The sequence below is a fragment of the Bubalus kerabau genome, chromosome 15 (assembly GCF_029407905.1).
Source record: "Bubalus kerabau isolate K-KA32 ecotype Philippines breed swamp buffalo chromosome 15, PCC_UOA_SB_1v2, whole genome shotgun sequence".
NCBI classification, from domain to species: domain Eukaryota; kingdom Metazoa; phylum Chordata; class Mammalia; order Artiodactyla; family Bovidae; genus Bubalus; species Bubalus kerabau.
Genome location: NC_073638.1, coordinates 17,697,818 through 17,719,057, shown reverse-complemented (window position 1 = coordinate 17,719,057; position 21,240 = coordinate 17,697,818). Strand labels below are relative to the sequence as shown.

The 21,240-nt window shown below is 38.0% G+C and overlaps 1 protein-coding gene across 2 annotated transcripts in view; it reads left to right on the top strand.

Moving 5' to 3' along the window:
* Positions 1-21,240, top strand: part of LOC129628378 (protein NPAT) — a 51,322-nt gene that overhangs the window by 2,638 nt on the left and 27,444 nt on the right. Inside the window, exons 2-3 of one of the 2 annotated variants that reach the window (XM_055547811.1) lie at positions 9,006-9,124; positions 19,857-19,917. In XM_055547811.1, the coding sequence (XP_055403786.1) occupies positions 9,006-9,124; positions 19,857-19,917 (180 nt within the window). Of the gene's footprint in view, positions 1-9,005; positions 9,125-19,856; positions 19,918-21,240 lie in introns of those variants that run through there. The other variant, XM_055547812.1, reaches the window with a different exon arrangement.

Here is a 21,240-nt window from a genome sequence, read left to right as displayed (position 1 = left end):
TTCTCCAGATACTCTTGTTAATGTATTTTGTTTCCTCTGCCTTCAATGTTTTTCTCCCTCTCTTCCTAGTACACTTGTATTTAAGGTTCAGGTCAATTGTAATCTCAAACTGTTTCCAGCAGGTACAGTTAGTACTTTCTCCTTACATGCTCCGGTGGCATCATAGATTACTTATATTATACTCTCTTTGTTTTATTGTAGCTGTGTGTTTACTTACTCTTTTTTTTTTTTTTTTTAATATGAAATTTAACCCTTCATGCATTGGAGGAGGAAATGGCAACCCACTCCAGTGTTCTTGCCTGGAGAATCCCAGGACGGCGGGGCCTGGTGGGCCGCCGTCTATGGGGTCGCACAGAGTTGGACACGACTGAAGCGACTTAGCAGCAGCAGCAGCCATTTTTACAATTCTGTGGCATTAAGTAGAATCATATTTTTCTGTAACCATCACCATCTCACTTGTAGAACTTTGCCTTCCCAAACCAAAACTTACTTTTTGACCTATTTAGTATTCTTTGTTTGTGCATGCTCAGTCATGTCCAACTCTTTGTGACCCCCATGGACTATAGCCTGCCAAGGTTCCTCTGCCCATGGAATTTTCCAGGCAAGAATACTGGAGTGAGTTGCCATTTGCTACTCCATTCATTATTTTTATTCTAGAATTAATGTACAGGCTTCAAGAGTTGTGGGAGGCCCCAAACTTATCTGTAAAGTTTTATGTACAGGTGGGGCATTTTTTAGAGGTAAGGTATCCAGAACTTTCTGTAGATTCCTAAATAAATTTGTTCTTTTCTGTATGAGTCAGCATCCATTCAGGAAAACTGAAACTAATCTGAGTATTTAGCATGGAGGAATTTAATGAAGGAATTGGTTACACTGGTGAAAAGCTAAGAAAACGAGCAGCTTACATGAGCCAACCTGGAGGGTAGTAAGCAGGAAACCACTCTGATATCAGGAGGACAAGTAGAGATGAAACCCAGAGGCTGGTTTCACTATGTGAAAACTAGAAGGTAGACTTGTCTTATATGGGAGCAGTAGTAGAGGAAATTCTACGAGGGTAAAGAGGAAATGGGAGGAAAAAACCATGGCTCCTAACAACTGCCCTCCAGTCTCCCACTGGTGCTTCCCATTGATGGAACCCAGTCAGAAGCCAGCTGACATGGAACCCAGGATATTGTCTGCAGCGGGGTCAGGTTTCCTGTCCTGCAGTACAGAGCAGGGGAAGCAGGCAGAGTAGATTTGAAGGCAAACAACCAGGACTGGCATACCCTGCGAAAGTTGAAGAGCCACTGGTTCTATTCACCTTTACATCACTGTATCACTAAGACATAGATATTTAATAAATATTTACAAAGGTGTAGCTGTGATCATGACCTTCCCTTTTGTCGACTGAATAGTATCTGTCACTTACTCAGATTCTATTATTTGTTCATAATCATATGTCATTGCTGACATTTACAGCATTTTATGATCCTCACCCCTTCTGTGTTTTCAATTGTATTTCCAACTGTTCTCCATCATCGATTCTGTGCTTCATTCAAACCAGGCATGTTCTTCAAACATGTTCTATATATGCTTTCCATCAGCTTTGTTGACTCATCTCTTCCTTGAAACGTGTGTAATATTCCCCAAGTCAGTTTATACTTTTTCTAGCCCCTATAAAATAAATCAAAGGTGGTAACCTTTGCTTTTTATTACAATTATTTGCATATATATCTTCTGGGTCCTTGTAGACTATAGCTTCTTTTGGAGAGATTTTCTTTGTTATTTGTGGATCTAGTAATATAAAGTACTGGAAGTTAAGTCTTAAGATCTTAAGGACTTTCCTGGCAGTCCAGCAGTTAAGACTCCACCCTTCCATTGCAGGGAGCACAGTTCCATCCCTGGGCAGGGAACTAAAATCTCACAAGGTGCATGGAGGGGTGGTGGGGATGGGGGAATCTCAAACTACTGATATTTTGAGGAAACTATTACAATATTTAAAGGAAATATTTTCAGATAAGGGGATTAGCTCTCCCTTGCTTTCTTCATCAGATGCATCTCTCTTTATCTTTCCCACTCTATAAATAAGAGAGGGCGGAATCTTGGCATCCTAGTTCCTAAAATTCAAAACCCTAGATTTTGCTATGATTTTGTCTTTACTTTTTCAATTATGTTTTCCCTTCAGTCTATCTTATTACTCATTACTGGGGGCTTCCCAAGTGGCGCTAGTGAAAAAGAACCTGCCTGCCAATGCAGGAGACATAAGAAATGCAGGTTTGATCCCTGGGTCGGGAAGATTCCCTGGAGGAGGGCATGGCAATTTATCTTTTCCTCTCTATAAATAGGGATAAGAGAGGGCAGACTCTTGGCATCCAAATTTCGAAAATTCAAAACCCTAGATATAGCTCGGATTTTACCTTTTCTTTTTCAGTTATGTTTTCCCTTCAGTCTATTTTGTCATTACCTCCACTGAAAAGCAGGCACAGGACAATATTAAGAAAAAAAGAAATTCAAGTTACCTATTTGAACACAGGTCAGTAAGTTTACACAAAAGATGTAGTTATCTTACTCTAAATTTTTTTAAAGGAATAAAAAGAAAAATTAAAACATTTTGATTGAAGAGTAATTGTTTTTTTTTGATAAAAGATAATTGGTCTCTATTCTGTGTTTTCATTGTAGCATTTTAGATTTCAGATAATTTGTACCTAAAATTTCCCCCATTGTTCTGATTGATAACTTGTACAATAGGTACTTAAGGATGATAAATAAGCTTTTTGTAGGCAATGTAAATGTAATAATAAATGAGCATAAAGCAGTCAACTGTCATTTTAACCTTATTTTGGAACTTTCTGGACAAAAGTAAACCAGAATACATCAAGCCTGAAATGGATATTCTAGATAGTCCAAAGTTGGGCTTATTTTTTTTAAGAGCAGAAGACATACGTCTCAGATACTGCCACTTAAACTTGCATTTTAACTTTTTAAACACTTGTTAAAAGACATTCTATCTTTCTAACAAAGCCTTTACTCAAGTGTAGACTATACAAAACTATAATATGAGAAGACAAAAACTGTCTGAGCTTTGGTGATTCTTTTTTCTGGCCGCACTGCTTGTAGGGTCTTAGTTGCCCAAACAGGGATTGAACCCCAGACCTCATCAGTGTGAAAGCACAGAGTTTAACCACTGGACCACCAGGGAATTCCCACCATATTTTCTAGAAAAGTTAACTGTATATCATTACATTCAGTCTTGGGCCGTGTTTCTCAAACCTTATTTTGCTATTTTCCCTAAGTACCCCTTGCATGAAATTTTAGTGTTATAAATACCAGTATCAGTTCAGTTGCTCAGTTGTGTCCAACTCTTTGCGACCCCACGGACTGCAGCACACACCAAGCTTCCCTGTCTGTCACCAGCTCCCGGAGCTTACTCAAACTGAGGTCCATCAACTTGGTGATGCCATCCAACCATCTCATCCTCTGTTGTCCCGTTCTCCTGCCTTCAGTCTTTGCCAGCATCAGGGTCTTTTCAAAGGAGTCAGTTCTTTGCATCAGGTGGCCAAAGTATTGGAGCTTCAGCTTCAACATCAGTCCTTCCAATGAATATTCAGGACTGATTTCCTTTAGGATGGACTGGTTTGATCCCCTTGAAGTCCAAGGGGCTCTCAAGAGTCTTCTCCAACACCACAGTTCAAAAGCATCAATTCAGCGCTCAGATTTCTTTATGGTCCGACTCTCACATCCATACATGACTACTGGAGAAACCAGGCTTTGACTAGGTGGACCTTTGTTGGCAAAGAAATGTCTCTGCTTTTTAATACGCTGTCTAGGTTGGTTGTAACTTTCCTTCCAAGGAGTAAGCATCTTTTAATTTGATGGCTGTAGTTACCATCTGCAGTGATTTTGGAGCCCAAGAAATTAAAGTCTGTCACTGTTTCCATTGTTTCCCCTATCTGTTCCATCTATTTGCCATGAAGTATTGGGACTGGATGTCATGATCTTAGGTTTTTTAATGTTGTGTTTTAAGCCAAGTTACAAATAGACTGTTTATATATTGTATGTATACCTGTGATTTATGCATAAAAGACATATTTAATTCATTCTCTTTCCTCCCCAGTACCAGTTGTCACCCCCTTGGGGCTGTGTCACTGTTTTTGAGAATACCTGGTCTAGAGAAAAGCAAATCTACTTTAAGGAATTAGATTTCATGCCATTACCTATTACAAGCCCCAAGTGATTACCAGTGTATCTGGGGTGATTAGTACTTTTAAAACTTTCTACCGTAAAAAGAAACAGTTTGGGGTCTTTGATTTAAATTTTGAAGCATATAAAGAAAAAGCACTGACTGCCCTGTTTCCACGATGACTCTAGTGGTCTATAGGCTATAGTGGACTATAGTGGTCTAAATTTCTAAATTCATGAAATCCTAGTGGTGGCTGACTTAACTTATTCCAAATAATGTGACTCAGAAAGCCAATCATAAAAACTGATTTCAGCTGGCTATAGTTTTATAAGGGTTTATATTGGATTGTTTTGTTTGTGAAAAATGAAAAAAAAAAAAGGGAAATAGCCATCTTTGATCCACCTAATTTCACATCAAAGGTGATTTTATATTTTCAGTGATGGGGATATTGAAATAGTAGTATCTGAAATAAAAGGTTTCTTCTGATTTCTAAGTGTTTTCGCACACTCCAAACCACAGTGTCTTTGGTATGTTTATTTCTTCTATAGCATTAATTAACAAGAGGTTGGAAAACTGATTCATCAGCAGTGAGTACAAACTGGTGCTTGCATGCATGCATGGTCACTTCAGTCGTGTCTGACTATTTGTGACCCTGTGGACTGAGTCCACCAGGCTTCTCTGTCCGTGGGATTCTCCAGGCAAGAATACTGGACTGGGACGCCATTTCCTCCAGGAGATCTTCCCGACCCAGGGATCAAACCCAGGTCTCCTGTGTCTCCTGCAATGCAGGTGGATTCTTTACTGCTGAGCCACTGATGAACGGGTGCCAGCATCCCAGCGAGTGCATATATGTGTGCGCTTAGTAGTAGTGTCTGACTCTTTTCAACCCCATGAACTGTAGGGCCCCAGGCTCTTCTGTCCATGGAATTTTCCAGGTAAAAATACTAGAGTGGGTTGCCATTTCCTTCTCCCTAAAATGGGACAATTTCCTTGCCCTTTTCTTTTTTTAATGCTCATATATAATAATTTTGCAGGGCTTCTCAATTTTTTGACTTGTAGGGCCTGGTTAAAGATACTATTGTTGGTAAATTTTATAATTTTAAAGTTGAGAAAGACCTTAGTAATAATTGCCTTGCATGCACACATGCTAAGTCACTTTAGTTGATCCGACTGTGTGACTGGACTGTAGCCTGCCAGGCTCCTGTGTCCATGAGATTCTCCAGGCAACAATACTGGAGTAGGTTCCCATGCCCTCCTCCGGGGCATCTTCCCAACCCAGGGATTGAACTTATGTCTCTTATGTCTCCAGGGTTGGCAGGCAGGTTCTTTACTATTATCGCCACCTGGGAAGCCCCAAAATTGGCTTAGTAGTTATTAACTATTAAAGTGAAAGAGGAGAGTGAAAAAGCTGGCTTAAAGTTCAACATTCAGAAAATGAAGATCATGGCATCTGGTCCCATCACTTCATGGCAAATAGATGGGGAAACAGTGGAAACAGTGTCAGACTTTATTTTTCTGGGCTCCAAAATCACTGCAGATGGTGATTGCAGCCATGAAATTAAAAGACGCTTAATCCTTGGAAGGAAAGTTATGACCAACCTAGATAGCATATTGAAAAACAGAGACATTACTTTGCCAACAAAGGTCCGTCTAGTCAAGGCTATGGTTTTTCCAGTGGTCATGTATGGATGTGAGAGTTGGACTGTGAAGAAAGCTGAGCACCGAAGAAGTGATGCTTTTGAACTGTGGTGTTCGAGAAGACTCTTCAGAGTCCCTTGGACTGCAAGGAGATCCAACCAGTCCATTCTAAAGGAGATCAGCCCTGGGTGTTCTTTGGAAGGACTGATGCTAAAGCTGAAACTCCAGTACTTTGGCCACCTCATGTGAAGAGTTGACTCATTGGAAAAGACTCTGATGCTGGGAGGGATTGGGGGCAGGAGGAAGAGGGGACGACAGAGGATGAGATGGCTGGATGGCATCACCGACTCAATGGACGTGAGTCTGAGTGAACTCCGAGAAATGGTGATGGACAGGGAGGCCTGGCGTGCTGCGATTCATGGGGTCGCAAAGAGTCAGACATGACTGAGCAACTAAACTGATACTGACACTGAGGTAAATATATTATAAAGGGAATCTAGCATCTTGAATAGGAGTATGGTATATAGAGACTTCAAAGAAAAAATTCTCTGAGGAAATGATAATTACTTCAGTAGAGCTGAAGAATGAGTTGGAATTAGCTAGGCTAAGAAAGAACATCCCCAGTGGCTCAGCTGTAAAGGACTTGCCTGCTATGCAGGAGATGTAGCAGGAGCTGCGGTTCAATTCCTGAGTCAGAAAGATCCTCTGGAGGAGGGCATGGCAACCCACTCCAGTATTCTTGCCTGGTAAATCCTATGCACAGTTCATGGGGTTGCAAAAGAGTCGACACACTTAGCAAGTAAAAACAGCAACGACACCAGCCTCTCCCTTTGGAGTTTCCCTGGTGGCTCAGATGGTAATCTGCCTACAATGAAGGAAACATGGGTTCAATCCCTGGGTCAAAAAGATCTCTTGGAGGAGGAAATGGCTACCCACTCTAGTACTCTTCGGCTTCCCTAGTGGCTCAGACGGTAAAAAATTTGCCTGCAATGCAGGAGACCTGGGTTTGATCCTTGGGTTGGGAAGAATCCCTGGAGAAGGGAACAAATACCCACTCCAGTATTCTTGACTGGCGAATTCCAGTCAAGGAGCCTAATGGGCTGCAGCCCATGGGGTTGCAGAGTCAGACACAACTGAGCAACTAACATTCACAGGCAAGCTAAGAAAAGATAAGCTGCCCAAGCAAAGGCAATAGCACATACAGTATTCTTGAAATAAGAGCATTCATATACTGAAAAGGTGTTCAATATTGCTATGCTAATTATTAAGAAATAAATTAAAATAAAGTACCTTCTCACACACTGGTCAGAATGGCCATTATTAGTAAGTTTCACAAACAACAAATGCTGGAGAAGGTGTAGAAAAAAAGGAACCCTCCTACACGGTTGGTGGAAATGTAGGTCAGTGCAGCCACTATGGAAAACAGTATGGAGTTTCCTCAAAAAACTAAAAATAGGATTGCCATATGATCTAGAAACCCTACTCCTGGGCATATATCCAGACAAAATGGTAATTCAAAAGGATAACACATACGCCTATGTTTATAGCAGCACATTCACAACAGCCAAAACATGGAAACAACCTAAATGTCCACTGACAGATGACTGGTGGTACATGTATACAAAGGAATGTTACTCAGTCATAAAAAAGGATGAAATAATGCTATTTGCAGCAGCATGACTGGACTTGGAGATTATCGTATTAAGTTAGTCTATTTTGGTGATGGCCATTATAAAAGGCATGAAATGCTCTCATCGTGGTTTTTATTTGTATTTCCTAATGGCTAGGAGAAGGCAATGGCACCCCACTCCAGTACTCTTGCCTGGAAAATCCCATGGACGGAGGAGCCTGGTAGGCTGCAGTCCATGGGGTCGCGAAGAGTTGGACACGACTGAGCGACTTCACTTTCACTTTTCACTTTCACACATTGGAGAAGGAGATGGCAACCCACTCCGATGTTCTTGCCTGGAGAATCCCAGGGACGGGGAAGCCTGGTGGGCTGCCGTCTATGGGGTCGCACAGAGTTGGACATGACTGAGGCAACTTAGCAGCAGCAGCAGCAGCAGCAGTGATGTTTAGCATCATTTCACATATCAGTTGACCTTTCCCTTTCTTCTTCGGAGAAATGTCTCTTCAGGTCTCTCACCCCCTTTTAACTGGATAATTTGGTTTTTTGCTCTTGAATTGTATTGAGTTCTTTATTTTGGTTATGAATCCCTTATCAGATATATGCAAATACTTTTTCCCATTCCACAGGTTGTTTTTTCATTTTGTTGATGGTTTCTTTTGCTGTACAGAAGCTTTTTAATTTGATATATTCAGCTTGTTCATTTTATGTTTTGTTACTTGTGCTGCTGCTGCTGCTAAGTCACTTCAGTCGTGTCCGACTCTGTGCGACCCCATAGACGGCAGCCCACCAGGCTCCTCTGTCCATGGGATTCTCCAGGCAAGAACAGTGAAGTGGGTTGCCATCTCCTCCTCCGATGCATGAAAGTGAAAAGTGAAAGGGAAGTCGCTCAGTCGTGCCCGACTCTTAGCGACCCCATGGACTGCAGCCTACCAGGCTCCTCCGTCCATGGGATTTTCCAGGCAAGAGTACTGGAGTGGGGTGCCATTGCCTTCTCCATGTTACTTGTGCATTAGGTGTCAAATCCAGAAAATCATTGCCAAGACCCATATCAGGAAGCTTTTTCCTATATTCTTCTAGGAGTTTCATGCTTTCAGGGTCTTATGTTTAAGTCAGTCCCTTTCAAGTTACTTTTCATGAGTGTTTTAAGACAGGGGTCTAGTTTCACTCCTTTACATGTGAATATACAGTTTTCCTAGCACCATTCATAGAAGAGATGGTCTTTTCTCCATTAAGTATTATTGGCTCCCTTCTCAAATTTAGTTGACCGTATATCCTGGGGATTATTTTTAGACTCTCAGTTCTGTTCCCTGGTCTATTTTTATGCCAGTACCATACTAAATACTCCGTTTATTATGACTTTATAGCCTATTAACTAGAGTTTTTCTTTTAAACAGCTATTTTATAATCTCTGCTTTGTACTTCAGCACAAATTGGTGTTTCTGGCAAGGCTGCAGAATTCCATAATCATCTGAAGTTGCATCTCTTGATATGAAATTGCTATAGTGTTTAAAACAGCAGTTTTAATCAAAAGTTCAGAATTTACTGATATTACTGAATTCCATTTTATTTTTCATTTAGGATACTTACAACAGGAGAACCTTACTTCTACCTGCCAGGCTTTTATTTTGGAAAGTTCAGACTTAAAAGAATATGCAGAACACTGTACAGATGAAGGTTTTATCCCAGCCTGCCTACTGGTGAGTGATTTGTTCCTTAAGGAAGTATTTCATCATTGACCAACATAAGACACTATAAACACCATCTTAACAAACATTGACCATAGGATTTTTGCAGAAACTAAGGCCTTTGGCCAGGGATTTGTTATGTAAGTCAGTATTGAAACACTCCTGTCAATAGTATTCAGGTAACAAAATACATATTAATATGAGTCTGATTGATATTGTGTTAAAAATCAACTCATTAGCAAAAACCAAATGGGCAGAAATTTGATAGTTTGTATTCATGCGTAAGTGGAAAGACCCAAAGAAGACTAGCTTCTTTTCCCACATTTATGTCAAAGCTGGAAAGTGAATTACAACTTTGATTTTGAGAATCAGTTTTAAAGTGACACCCTCATTTCTAATTAGTTTCACAACTGCTTGTCCTGGGGCTCACTTGTTTATTGCCTGTTAGGGGCTAAATATTTGTATCCCTGCATAATCCACATATTAAAATCCCATCCCTCAGTGTGATGGTACTTAGAGGTAAGACCTTTAGAAAGTATTAAGTTTTAGATTAGGTCATGCAGTTGAGACCCTCATGATGTGGTTTGAAAAGTGAAAGAGAAATCTCTGTTTGCACACACCAAAGAAAAGCCATGTGAACACATATCAAGAAGGGGAATAAGGCCAGGAATTTGGTCCTCACCAGGAACCAGATCATCTGGCAACTTGATCTTGGATTTTCCAGCCTTCAGAAAGAACAATGAGAAATAAATGTCTGTTATTTAAGCCACCTGATCTATGACATTATATAGCAGTCCAGTCTTTCCTATATCTGGCTTTCCTATAGTTGCTTACTTCAGAAAAGTATAAAACAGATATTTTGATATCTTGTCACCTGTTTTTTAAACATCACTAGACCAATAGAGCATTGTTTGGTGGATAATTGTGGATATATGCTAGAACTACATTATTTGAAATGGTATTTTGTCGTTTTATTTTAAACATATATCCTTAGATTTATTTCAGTTGTCACAGACAACATGACCATCTGTGGAGGAAACCTTAAAAAAAAACCTGTAAAATTGCCAGAGTTTTAGCAAGGTCAGAGGATACAAAGTATATAAAAGTGCATCATATTTATTTATACCTACAATGAACAATTTTTAAAATATATATATATCATCTACAGTAGCACTCAACAAACAAAAATAAAATACTTATGTAATAAGGCTAACAAAGTATCCATAGACTCTGTGTGCTAAAATTTTTATGAAAAATCAAAGACTTAAATAAAAGGAAAAATACACTGTGTTCATGGAATGAGCAACTCAGTACTATTAAGATGTCCATTCTCTACATTTTGATCTATACATTTATTACAGTTAAAATCCCAACAAGTAATTTTTTTGTTTGTTTTGAAATGGCCGTTTATTGAATATATCTGCCTGCAAGGTACCATGTACATCCTTTTGCTGTTTACACAGTTTTTTCAAGAATAAACAGACAAACTATATCTAGCACATTTGCTTAAGGGGAGTGTGTCTAACAATGTGACACACAAGTCCTTGTGTCTGCCTAAGGGAAATATAGTAAGTCCTCTACATATAAACCTTGAAATTACAAACTTTCAAAGATGCAAGCATGCCACTTACTACCAAGATATCACTGGACCATTTTTTTCAAGAGAACAAATAAAATTGAATCCATCAAGGAACCAGAACCTGCGCCTTCAAAGTCAGTTGTGAGTGAAATTGCAGGTTTGCCTCCATCTATTACTGACGATTCTTCAGCTCTACTGTATCCCACCTCCACTTCCTTCTCCAGTCAGTAACTTTCTTCTTGCCTTTTGGCTCCATGCCAGCTGTTGTACTACTGTTCTTTTCAAGGTACTGTACTATAAGGTTAAAAATGTTTTCTTTTTTTTTTTTTAAAGTAAACTCAAAACTGTTTTCTTTCTGTTTATTTTTTATGTATTATTTGTGTGAAAAGTATTATAAACCTATCACAGTGCAGTACTATATAGCCAATTGTGTTAATTGGGTACCTAGGCTAACTTTTTTGGACTTACAAACATGCTCTTGGAATGGAACTCATTCACACGTAGGAGACTTAATGTAATCAGCTTTCATTTTGATACCAATTAGGATGTGATTCTCCTAATTTACGAAATATCCAGGAATGTACTTGTCATCGGTAAACTGATGATAACATCTTATAAATTATACAGAACGACAGCTCTTGACAGCAGGACCTCATTTAAACTGATATTCATAGCCCTTTTTAAAAGTCTAAGTCTGTGTAACTGTTTATCCATTTAGTTGTAGAAATGTTAATATTATATTGTGGGATACTGCCCCAATCCCAACAGAGTTATTACATAACTCTGCAGTTTATATAATATGTATCATATTATACATAATATGCAGTTTATATCCATAATCTGAAATTTAAAACACATTTAAGAGTGATGCTGATAATGGGGGAGGCATTGCATATATGGAAGCAGGGGTTTATGGAGAATCTCTATACCTTCCTCTCAATTTTCTTGTGAACATTAGATGCTTTTAAAAATTAAATAGCACATATAATCCCAACAGTTTCAGGGATTTGGGGTCTTAACTGCCAATGACTTGATACTCTTGGGTTCTTCATTTATTTAATGACAGTACTTTTAAAGAATGAGAGTATTCAGGGAAAACTACTCAGTAAACTTTTTAGAATTCACATCATAAAATAAGGTTTATTCCAAAAATAATTTATCCTTCCTGCCAAATACTTCATATAATTATTTGTCGAACTACAAAAAACATTGTTCCAAAAAACCAAAGAAGTCCTAATCACATTTTTAACATTAACTTATATTCCAGTATCAGATTGGTTTATATTGAATTGGTTAATTGCCAGTAGTTGATTTTTTTATAAGTAGCACCCAAATAAAAGATAATTTTTCCCTATATTATTTGTAATGCCTTTCTTTGTCTTTGTTATACAGTCTCTTTTATCAAAGTACTGCTACCCCAGCTTTCTTTCCATTTGCCTGGAATATCTTTTTCCAATCTCTTCATTTTCAGTCTGTATGTGTCTTTCGATTTGAACTGAGTGTCTTGTAGACAGCACATAACCGCATATAACCGTCATACTAGCTTTATAGTAGATGATCCACTACTTTTACTATGTGTTTTTCTTTACCAGTGAGGTTTTTGTTTTGTTTTTTTTTAATAATTTTCTTATTTCTAGCTCTGGCCTTTACTTTTCCATTTAAGGAAGTCCCTTTAAATGTTACTTATAAGGCCAGTTTAATGGTGATGAACTCCTTTGGTTTTTGAACGTCTAGGAAACCGTATCTCTCCTTACCTGGCATGTGAATTTTCTGCTGAAATATCCTCTGATCATCTTTGTATATCATGAGTTGTTTTTGTCTTGATTGTTTTAAGATTCTCTGTTTAACTTTTGACAGTTATACTGTGTCTTGGTGTGGGTCTCTTTCATTTTATTTTGTATGGGAGTATATGCTTTCTGTATTTGGATGTCTTTTCCTTTGACAAATTAGGCAAGTATTCAGCCATTTTGTCTTTAAATAGGTTTTCTTTTCTTTCTCTCTTCTGCTTCTGGAAACCCTGTTATGGGAATATTAGTGTGCATGATGCTGTCCCAGAGATCCTTTAAACTATCCTCATTTTTTTCAGTCTTTTCATTTTTAATTGGGTGATTTTCACTATGTCTTCCAGGTTGCTGATACATTCTTTGGCATTCTCTAGTCTGTCGATTCTCTGTAGTGTTCTTTTCACTCTAGTTATTGTGATCTTCAGTCTTTATTGGTTCTTATATTTTCTCTTTGTTGAAGTTCTCCTTTGAGTTCATCCTTTCTTCTCCAGAGTTCAGTGAGCATCTTTTTGACTATTATAATAAACTCTATCCGGTGAATTGATAATCTCTGTTTTGTTAATTAGTTCATTTTCTGAAGTTGAAAGGTACTTCTTTGTCTCTTTATTTTGCCTAACTTTCTGTATTTGTTTCTATTATTAGGTGTATAAACTGTGTTTTCTGGTCTTGAAAGAGTGGCCTAACGTAGAAGGTGTCCTGTGGGCTCAGTAGTACAATTCCCCTGTCACCAAAGCCAGGTGTTCTAAGGGTATGCATTGTGTGGGCTGTGTGCACCTTGCTGTTGTGATTGAGTTGCAACTGCTGTGGGTGTGGTGGTGGGCAGGGGCCTGAGGCCCAGCCACTACTGTTGCTGGCTTGCTGATGAGCAATGCTGGTCCCTTAGAGGAGGAGCACGGGTACCACTTAAGTAGTATTGTGGAAAAACAACCCAGATAGTTCTTAAAAAGGATATGTTCAAGGACTCACATTGCTTGATCTTAAGACTTAACTAACCAGCAATAGTAATCAGGATTGAATGGCATTAGGAAATGGTTAGGCATTGGATCAGTGAAACAAAATACAAACTTCAAATGTGATTTTTGGCAAAAGTTCAGATAATTCACTGGAAAAAGGACAATCTTAACAACAAATGGTGATAGGACAATTAGACAACCAGATTTAAAAAAGAAAAAAAAGAACCTTTACACATACCTCATAAAAAATTAACCAGTCTGGATAATAGATCAAAATTGTAAAACATAAAACTGTAAGACTTCCAGAAAAAACATAGAAAAAAATTTGTGCAGTCTTGGTTTTGGTAATGAAGTTTTAGGCATGATACAAAAAGTACTGACTGTAAAATAAAACTTTGATAAATTCAACTTTATAAAAATTTAAAATTTTTGCTCTATAAAAAACACTGTTAAAAGAATGATAGCTATAGAGTAAGAAAAAGTTTTTGCAGCTCTGAAAAAGGGATTGTGTGTAGAATATATAAGAAACTTTTTTTAACTGAATTTTTTCTTTAATGGGCAAGAGATCTGAGGACCTGTCCCCACAAAACTATAGGACTGGCAATAAAATGTGAAAAAAATACTCCACGTTATTAGCTGTTAGGAAAATGACCGTTACTACCCCAATCAGATACCAATACATACATGTTAGAATGGCTAGTATAAAAAATAATTTTTAAATTGCTGCAAAATCATACAGCTGCTTTGCCCCAAAGCTTGGCTGTTGTTTTTAAAGTTAAACAACCAAGTCCCATGTGACCTAGCATTCATACACCCAGATATTTATCCAAGTGAAATGGAAAACTTATATTCACACAAAAACATACTGTTTATGTGTGATGTCAAAAACTGAAAATAACCAAGATATCTTTCAACCAGTGAGTGAATAAACTGGTGTGTCCTTCTTACTAAGCAGTAAAAAGCAGCACTGATGACTCATATAATAACATGAACAAATCTTAAAATTCTTCTTAGTTGTTCTAAGTAGGCAATTTTAACAAGTAAGTTAATACAGACAGTGGGGGCCAGGCTTCTCACTCTGTGAGAAAGAAAATACAAATAAGCATGAGACCTGTGGTGTTAAATTATACAGTCAGAGATATCAATACAAATTAATGTTTATTTTAATATATGTACAGATGTATTCAGAAATAATGTGGAGTAGCCTGTCTGTGTTGTTTGTGTAGCACTGTGTGCTGTGGGGTCCTAGCTACAGTGATAACCTAGTAACTACCAGCAAATCTACCACCCAGATCCTTACTTCTCATTGTTCTGGAGGCTGGGAAGACCAAGATGAAGTACTCCTGTTTCAGTTCCTGGTGAAGGCTGTCTTCCTGACTTATAGACAACCTCCTTTTTTCTGTGACCTCACATGAGTTTGTGTATGCTAGTCACTCAGTCATGTCCGACTCTTTGCAGTCCCATGGTCTATAGCCCACCAAGTTTCTCTGTCCATGGAATTTTCCAGGCAAGAATACTGGAGTGGGTTGCCATGTCCTTCTCCAGGGGATCTTTCCACCCTGGGATCAAACCCAGGTCTCCCATTTGATCCCACCCTGGGATCAAACCAGAGGATCCTTTACCCTCTGAGCCACCAGAGAAGCGCTATATGAGTTTATGAGGACATAATTCATTATATAGCATTCATTCAGTTATTTTTTAGCTACTAAAAGCAAGTTATAATGACTAGGTTAGTATTAGGCAATTCCTTAACTTCTCAGACTTTGAATAACATAGAAGCTACTGTATTGCAACCAACTGTATGCACATAAAATGGACAACCTAAAAGAAATGGGAAAATCCTCAGAAAGGTACAATCTCCTAAGACTGAACCAGGAGAAAACGGAAAATATGAACAGACCAGTCACAAGAATTGAAATTGAAACTGACTAAAACACAAAGGTCCAGGACAAGGTGGCTTCATAGGCGAATTCTATCAAGCACTCAGAGAAGAGTTAACGCCTATCCTTCTGAAACCATTCCAAGAAAATTGGAGAGGAAGGAACATTCTCATACTCATTCTGTTAGGCTACCATGACCCAGATACCAAAACCAGATAAGGATACCACTAAAAGGAAAAATTACACATCAATATCACTGATGAACACAGATGCAAAAATTCTCAACAAAATGCTAGCAAACTAAATCCAACAATACAGTAAAAGGATGATATACCATGGTCAAGTGGGATTTATCCCAGGAATGTAAAGATTTTTCAATATCCACAAATCAGTCAGTGTGATACACCACGTCAGCAAAAGTGAAGAATTAAATACTATATGATCATCTCAACAGATATAGAAAAAGCTTTTGACGAAATTCAACACCCATTTATTAATATGACAAAAACTCTCCAAAAAGCAGGCATAGAGAGAACCTATCTCAACCTAATAAAGGCCATATACAACAAACCCGCAGCTAACATACTCAACAGTGAAAACCTGAAAGCAATTTCTCTAAGATCAAGAAAAAGACAAGGATGTCCACTCACCACTTTTATTGAACATTGTTTTGGAAGGCCTACACACAGCAGTCAGAGAAGAAGTGAATCTAAATTGGAAAAGAAGTAAAACCATCACTGTTTGCAGATGGCATGATCCTGTACATAGAAAATCTTAAAGATGCTACCAGAAAACTAGAGCTCATCAATGAATTTGTTAAAGGTGCAGGGTACAAAATCAATACACAGAAATCTGTTGCATTTCTATACACTAATAATGAAAGATCAGAAAAAGAAAGAAACAATCCCATTTACCTTTGCATCAAAAAGAATAATAAAACACCTGGGAATAAACGTACCTACAAAGGCAAAAGACCTATATTCTGAAACCAATAAGATGCTGATGAAAGAAAGAGGAGACACAAACAGATGGAAAGATATAACCATGTTCTTGGATTGGAGGAACGAGTACTGTCAGAATTGACTATACTACCCAATATAATGTATAGATTCGATGCAATCCCTATCAAATTACCAGTGGCTTTTTTTTTCTCCCTGGGACATATGGGATCTTACTTCTGCAATTTAGGGATCAAACCCATATCCCCTGTATTGATAGTATGGAGTCTTAACCACTGGACCACCAAGGAAGTCCCACCAGTAGCATTTTCACAGAACTGGAACAAAAAAATTTTTAATTTTATGGAGACACAAAAGACCCTGAATAGCTTAAAGCAGTCTTGAGAAAGAAAAACAGCTGGAGAAATCAGGCTTCCTGACTCTTATTAGACATCTAGAGTCATCAAAAGGGTATGGTACTGGCACAGAAACAGAAATATAGCTCCATGGAACAGGATTGAAAGCCCAGAAATAAACCCTATGGTCAATTAATCTATGACACAGAAGGCAAGACCATACAATGGAGAAAAGAGAATCTCTTCAATAAATGGTGCTGGGAAAACTGGACAGCTACATGTAAAGGGTTGAAATTAGACAGGGTCTGACACCAAATAAAAAAAATAAACTGGATTAAAGACCTAAATGTAAGACCAGATACTATAAAACTCCCAGAGGATAACATTGGCAGAACATTCTTTGACATAAACAGCAGCAATATTGTTTTGGATCCATCTCCTAGAGTAATGGAAATAAAAACAATAATTAAAAAAATGAGAACTACTTAAACTCAAAAGCTTTTTGCATAGCAGAGGAAACCATAAGCAAAATGAAGAGGCAGCCCCCAGAATGGAAGAAAATATTTGAAAACGATCCAACTGATAATGGATTTCCAGAATTTACAAACAGTTCATGCAGTCAGTAAATAATACAGCTAAATCTAAAAATGGGCGGAATATCTAAACAGACATTTGTCCAAAGAAGACACGAAGATGGCTAAGAGGCACATGAAAACATGCTCAACATTGCTAATTATTACAAAATGCAGGTCAGTACTACAATGAGATATCACCTCAAACTAGCCATCATCAAAAAATCTACAAGCAAATGCTGGAAAAGGTATGAAGAAAAGGGAACCCACCTATAGTGTTGATGGGGATATAAATTGGTACAGCAACAATGGAGAAAAACTAAAAATAGACCTTAAAAAGGCTAAAAATAGAGTTACCATCTAGAAAATTCATTCCTGAACATATATCTGGAGAAAAACATGGTTCAAAAGGATAGGTGCACCACATGTTTTGTAAAGCACTGTTTGCAATAGTCAAGACATAGAAGCAACTTAAATGTCCATCAACACGTGAATGGGTAAAGAAGATGTACATAAACACTGTGGAATATTATTCAGCCATTAAAATGAATGAAATAATGCCATTTGCAGCAATGTGGAAGGACCTGAAGATTACCATGCTAAGTAAGTTAGAAAGACAAATATATGATATCACTTATATGTGGAAACTAAAGAAAATGATACAAAAGAACTTACTTAGTAACAGACTCACAGTCTTAGAGAACAAACTTATGGTTACCAAGGGGGAAGGTGGGGAGGAGGGATAGATTGGGAGTTTTGGGTTGACATGTGCACAATGCTGCAATTAAAATAGATTATCAATGGATGTGAGAGTTGGACTGTGAAGAAGGCTGAGCGCCGAAGAATTGATGCTTTTGAACTGTGGTGTTGGAGAAGACTCTTGAGAGTCCCTTGGACTGCAAAGAGATCCAACCAGTCCATTCTGAAGGAGATCAGCCCTGGGATTTCTTTGGAAGGAATGATGCTAAAGCTGAAGCTCCAGTACTTTGGCCACCTCATGCGAAGAGTTGACTCATTGGAAAAGACTCTGATGCTGGGAGGGATTGGGGGCAAGAGGAGAAGGGGACGACAGAGGATGAGATGGCTGAATGGCATCACTGACTCGATGGATGTGAGTCTGCGTGAACTCTGGGAGTTGGTGAAGGACAGGGAGGCCTGGCGTGCTGCGATTCATGGGGTTGCAAAGAGTCAGACACGACTGAGTGACTGATCTGATCTGATCTGATCAACAAGGAACTATATAGCACAGGAAAAACTGCTCAATATTCTTTAATAACCTAAATGGGAAAAGAATTTGTAAAAGAGTAGTTACATGTATATGTATAACTGAATCATTTTACATCTGAAACTAGCACAACATTGTTAATCAACTATACTCCAATATAAAATAATTTTTTTTAATAATACAGAATAATAAAATAGGAATCTGCAATGAAAGTTCGGGAGAGGAAAGAAAACTAATTAGCTACTATGTGTTAGACATTGTCTTAGATATGTTACATATATCCTCAATCTTCAACACACAAAAAAATTGTATTAATTAAAAAGTCATGTGTCTGTTTTTATATATGAAAGTAAGCCTTAGAAAATCTGGGTAATTTTTCACACATATGGTAAATGTAGAACCTAAATCCAGAACTGTCTGTTCTAAAAAATCCTTGCTTTTCCCTGTTCTATTATATGACCTCAAACTTGAGTCAATTAAAACCTGCCCCTTATTATTGATATAAAGGTGGTGGGGGATGGGGTGACTTTATGAGATGATAGAAGTGAAAATAGAAAAGGTACTGATCCTTGGAAAGGATATGTCTTACACTCAGGTTTTTTGCTTATTTGGCATTAAAAGGGCAGGAAGAAGTAGGTCCTTATTTGTTTGACTGGATCCCTACCTCCCAAACTGAAAACTGCATTCCTGCTATTGTACTATCTTAGCTAAAGAAGCATAGTCACAATATCTTATTCAAATAGACAAGCTTCTTTACCCACAGAAGAATTCAGTCCTTGAGGAGTGACTATTTTCATTTTTGATGACCCGTGCTGTGCTTAGTCGGAGAAGGCAGTGGCACCCCACTCCAGTACTCTTGCCTGGAAAATCCCATGAATGGAGGAGCCTGGTGGGCTGCAGTCCATGGGGTCGCTGAGAGTTGGACACGACTGAGTGACTTCACTTTCACTTTTCACTTTACGCATTGGAGAAGGAAATGGCAACCCACTCCAGTGTTCTTGCCTGGAGAATCCCAGGGACGGGGGAGCCTGGTGGGCTGCCGTCTCTGGGGTCGCACAGAGTCGGACACGACTGAAGCGACTTAGCAGCAGGATCAGCAGCAGCTGTGCTTAGTTACTCAGTTGTGTCCCGACTCTTTGCAACCCTGTGGACTGCAGTCCTCCAGGCTCCTCTGTCCGTGGGGATTCTCCAGGTAACAATACTGGAGTGGGTTGCCATTTCCTTCTCCAGGGGTTCTTCCCAACCCAGGAATCAAACCCAGGTCTCCCACATTGCAGGCAGGTTCTTTACCATCTAACCCACCGAGGAAGTCCTTTGATGACCTACTCTTTACCATTTCCTTATTGATTAATTTTTAATCTATATCTTTTAGTAACTTTTATGGTGAAATATTTCATAGTGGGAAATTATTGGTAGTATTTTATGGTTTTGGTAATGCTTGATCTTTTTCTTTTCAGTCTTTATTTGGAAAAAATTTGACAACAATTTTGAATGAATATGTAGCTATGAAAGCAAAAGGTAAGAACTCAGGTTCAGGGTTTTTTTTGTGTGTGTCAGTTTTATACAGCAATTATCTAATTGTTTTAATTAGAAGTTTTTTTTTAAATTTTGAAATAATTTTAAAAATTCACTGAGAGATAGCCAATTAAAGTCTGTTTATATTGAGTGATAAATATAACTAACACTTTCCTAAATTAGTGTCTTGAAGAGGAAAGTTAAATTTATTCTCTCATATTCATTATTTCCATAGTTTGCAACATATTAAGAAAAGATTGAGCAGTAAAGAATTAATTAGTACAGTTGATAACATTTTAAAATGTAAGCTTCACATTTATTGAGTACTGTTTATTGCAACATTGTGCTAGGTGCTTTCAGAAGTTTTATTTCAGTCCTTAAAATAATCCAATGAGAGGTATTGATTTTTTAGATCTATTAATTTATTCATTATTTGACTGCATCAAGTCTTAGTTGCAGCAGAAGGGATCTTCGTTGCATCACGTGTGATCTTGCATTGCAGCTCACAGAACTCGGGTTGTGGCGCAAGGACTCGAGAGCTCTCTGGTTGTGGCACAGGGACTCCAAAGCATTCAGGCTCAGTGGTTGCTGTGCATAGGCTTCGTTGCTCCACAGCATGTGGGATCTTAGTTCCCCCAGCAGGGATCCTCCCCAAGTTCCCTGCATTGCAAGATAGATTCTTAACCACTGGACCACCAGGGAAGTTCACTAGACCTTAAGTATCAGAAAATTAAGGATTAGAGAGCCAGATAACTTTTCTAAGATCACAAAACTAGAAACTGTAGAAAGTAATAAGCCTAGAATTTCAAAGTGTGAATTTCATTTCTTTCTCTTAAATAGGTTATTTGATCATTCTACCAAGGTTTTCTTTTCCCAGACTATCTTAACTATCTTACAGGAATATTTAGAGTATAAATGACCTCAGAAACAATATGTTACTGCAGTACAAAGGTTTATATCCCACTTTTATGTTGGTAACTTTCTCTTGTTTGAGCTTTTTAGAAGTATATAGTAAAGAATATAAATACCTTGAATTTCCTATCAGTGTGGCTTTAGAACACATCCTGAAAAAGACTAATTAGTCCTGCAGAATTTTATCTGTAATTCTGAGTAACTAAGGAGTTGCTGAGAAATCACAGTGATTTGGACCTGAAAACATGGGATATAGAAAACTAATTTCTATATTTACATGAGTTTGTATAATTTTATAAATTTATAAATCAAATTATTTTGACTTTGAAATGTCACGTAAGTAGAACAAAGATTTAAAATAGTTTGTCTTTTTATTCAAAGAAAATACAAGATTATTGATCTTAAAAAAACTTC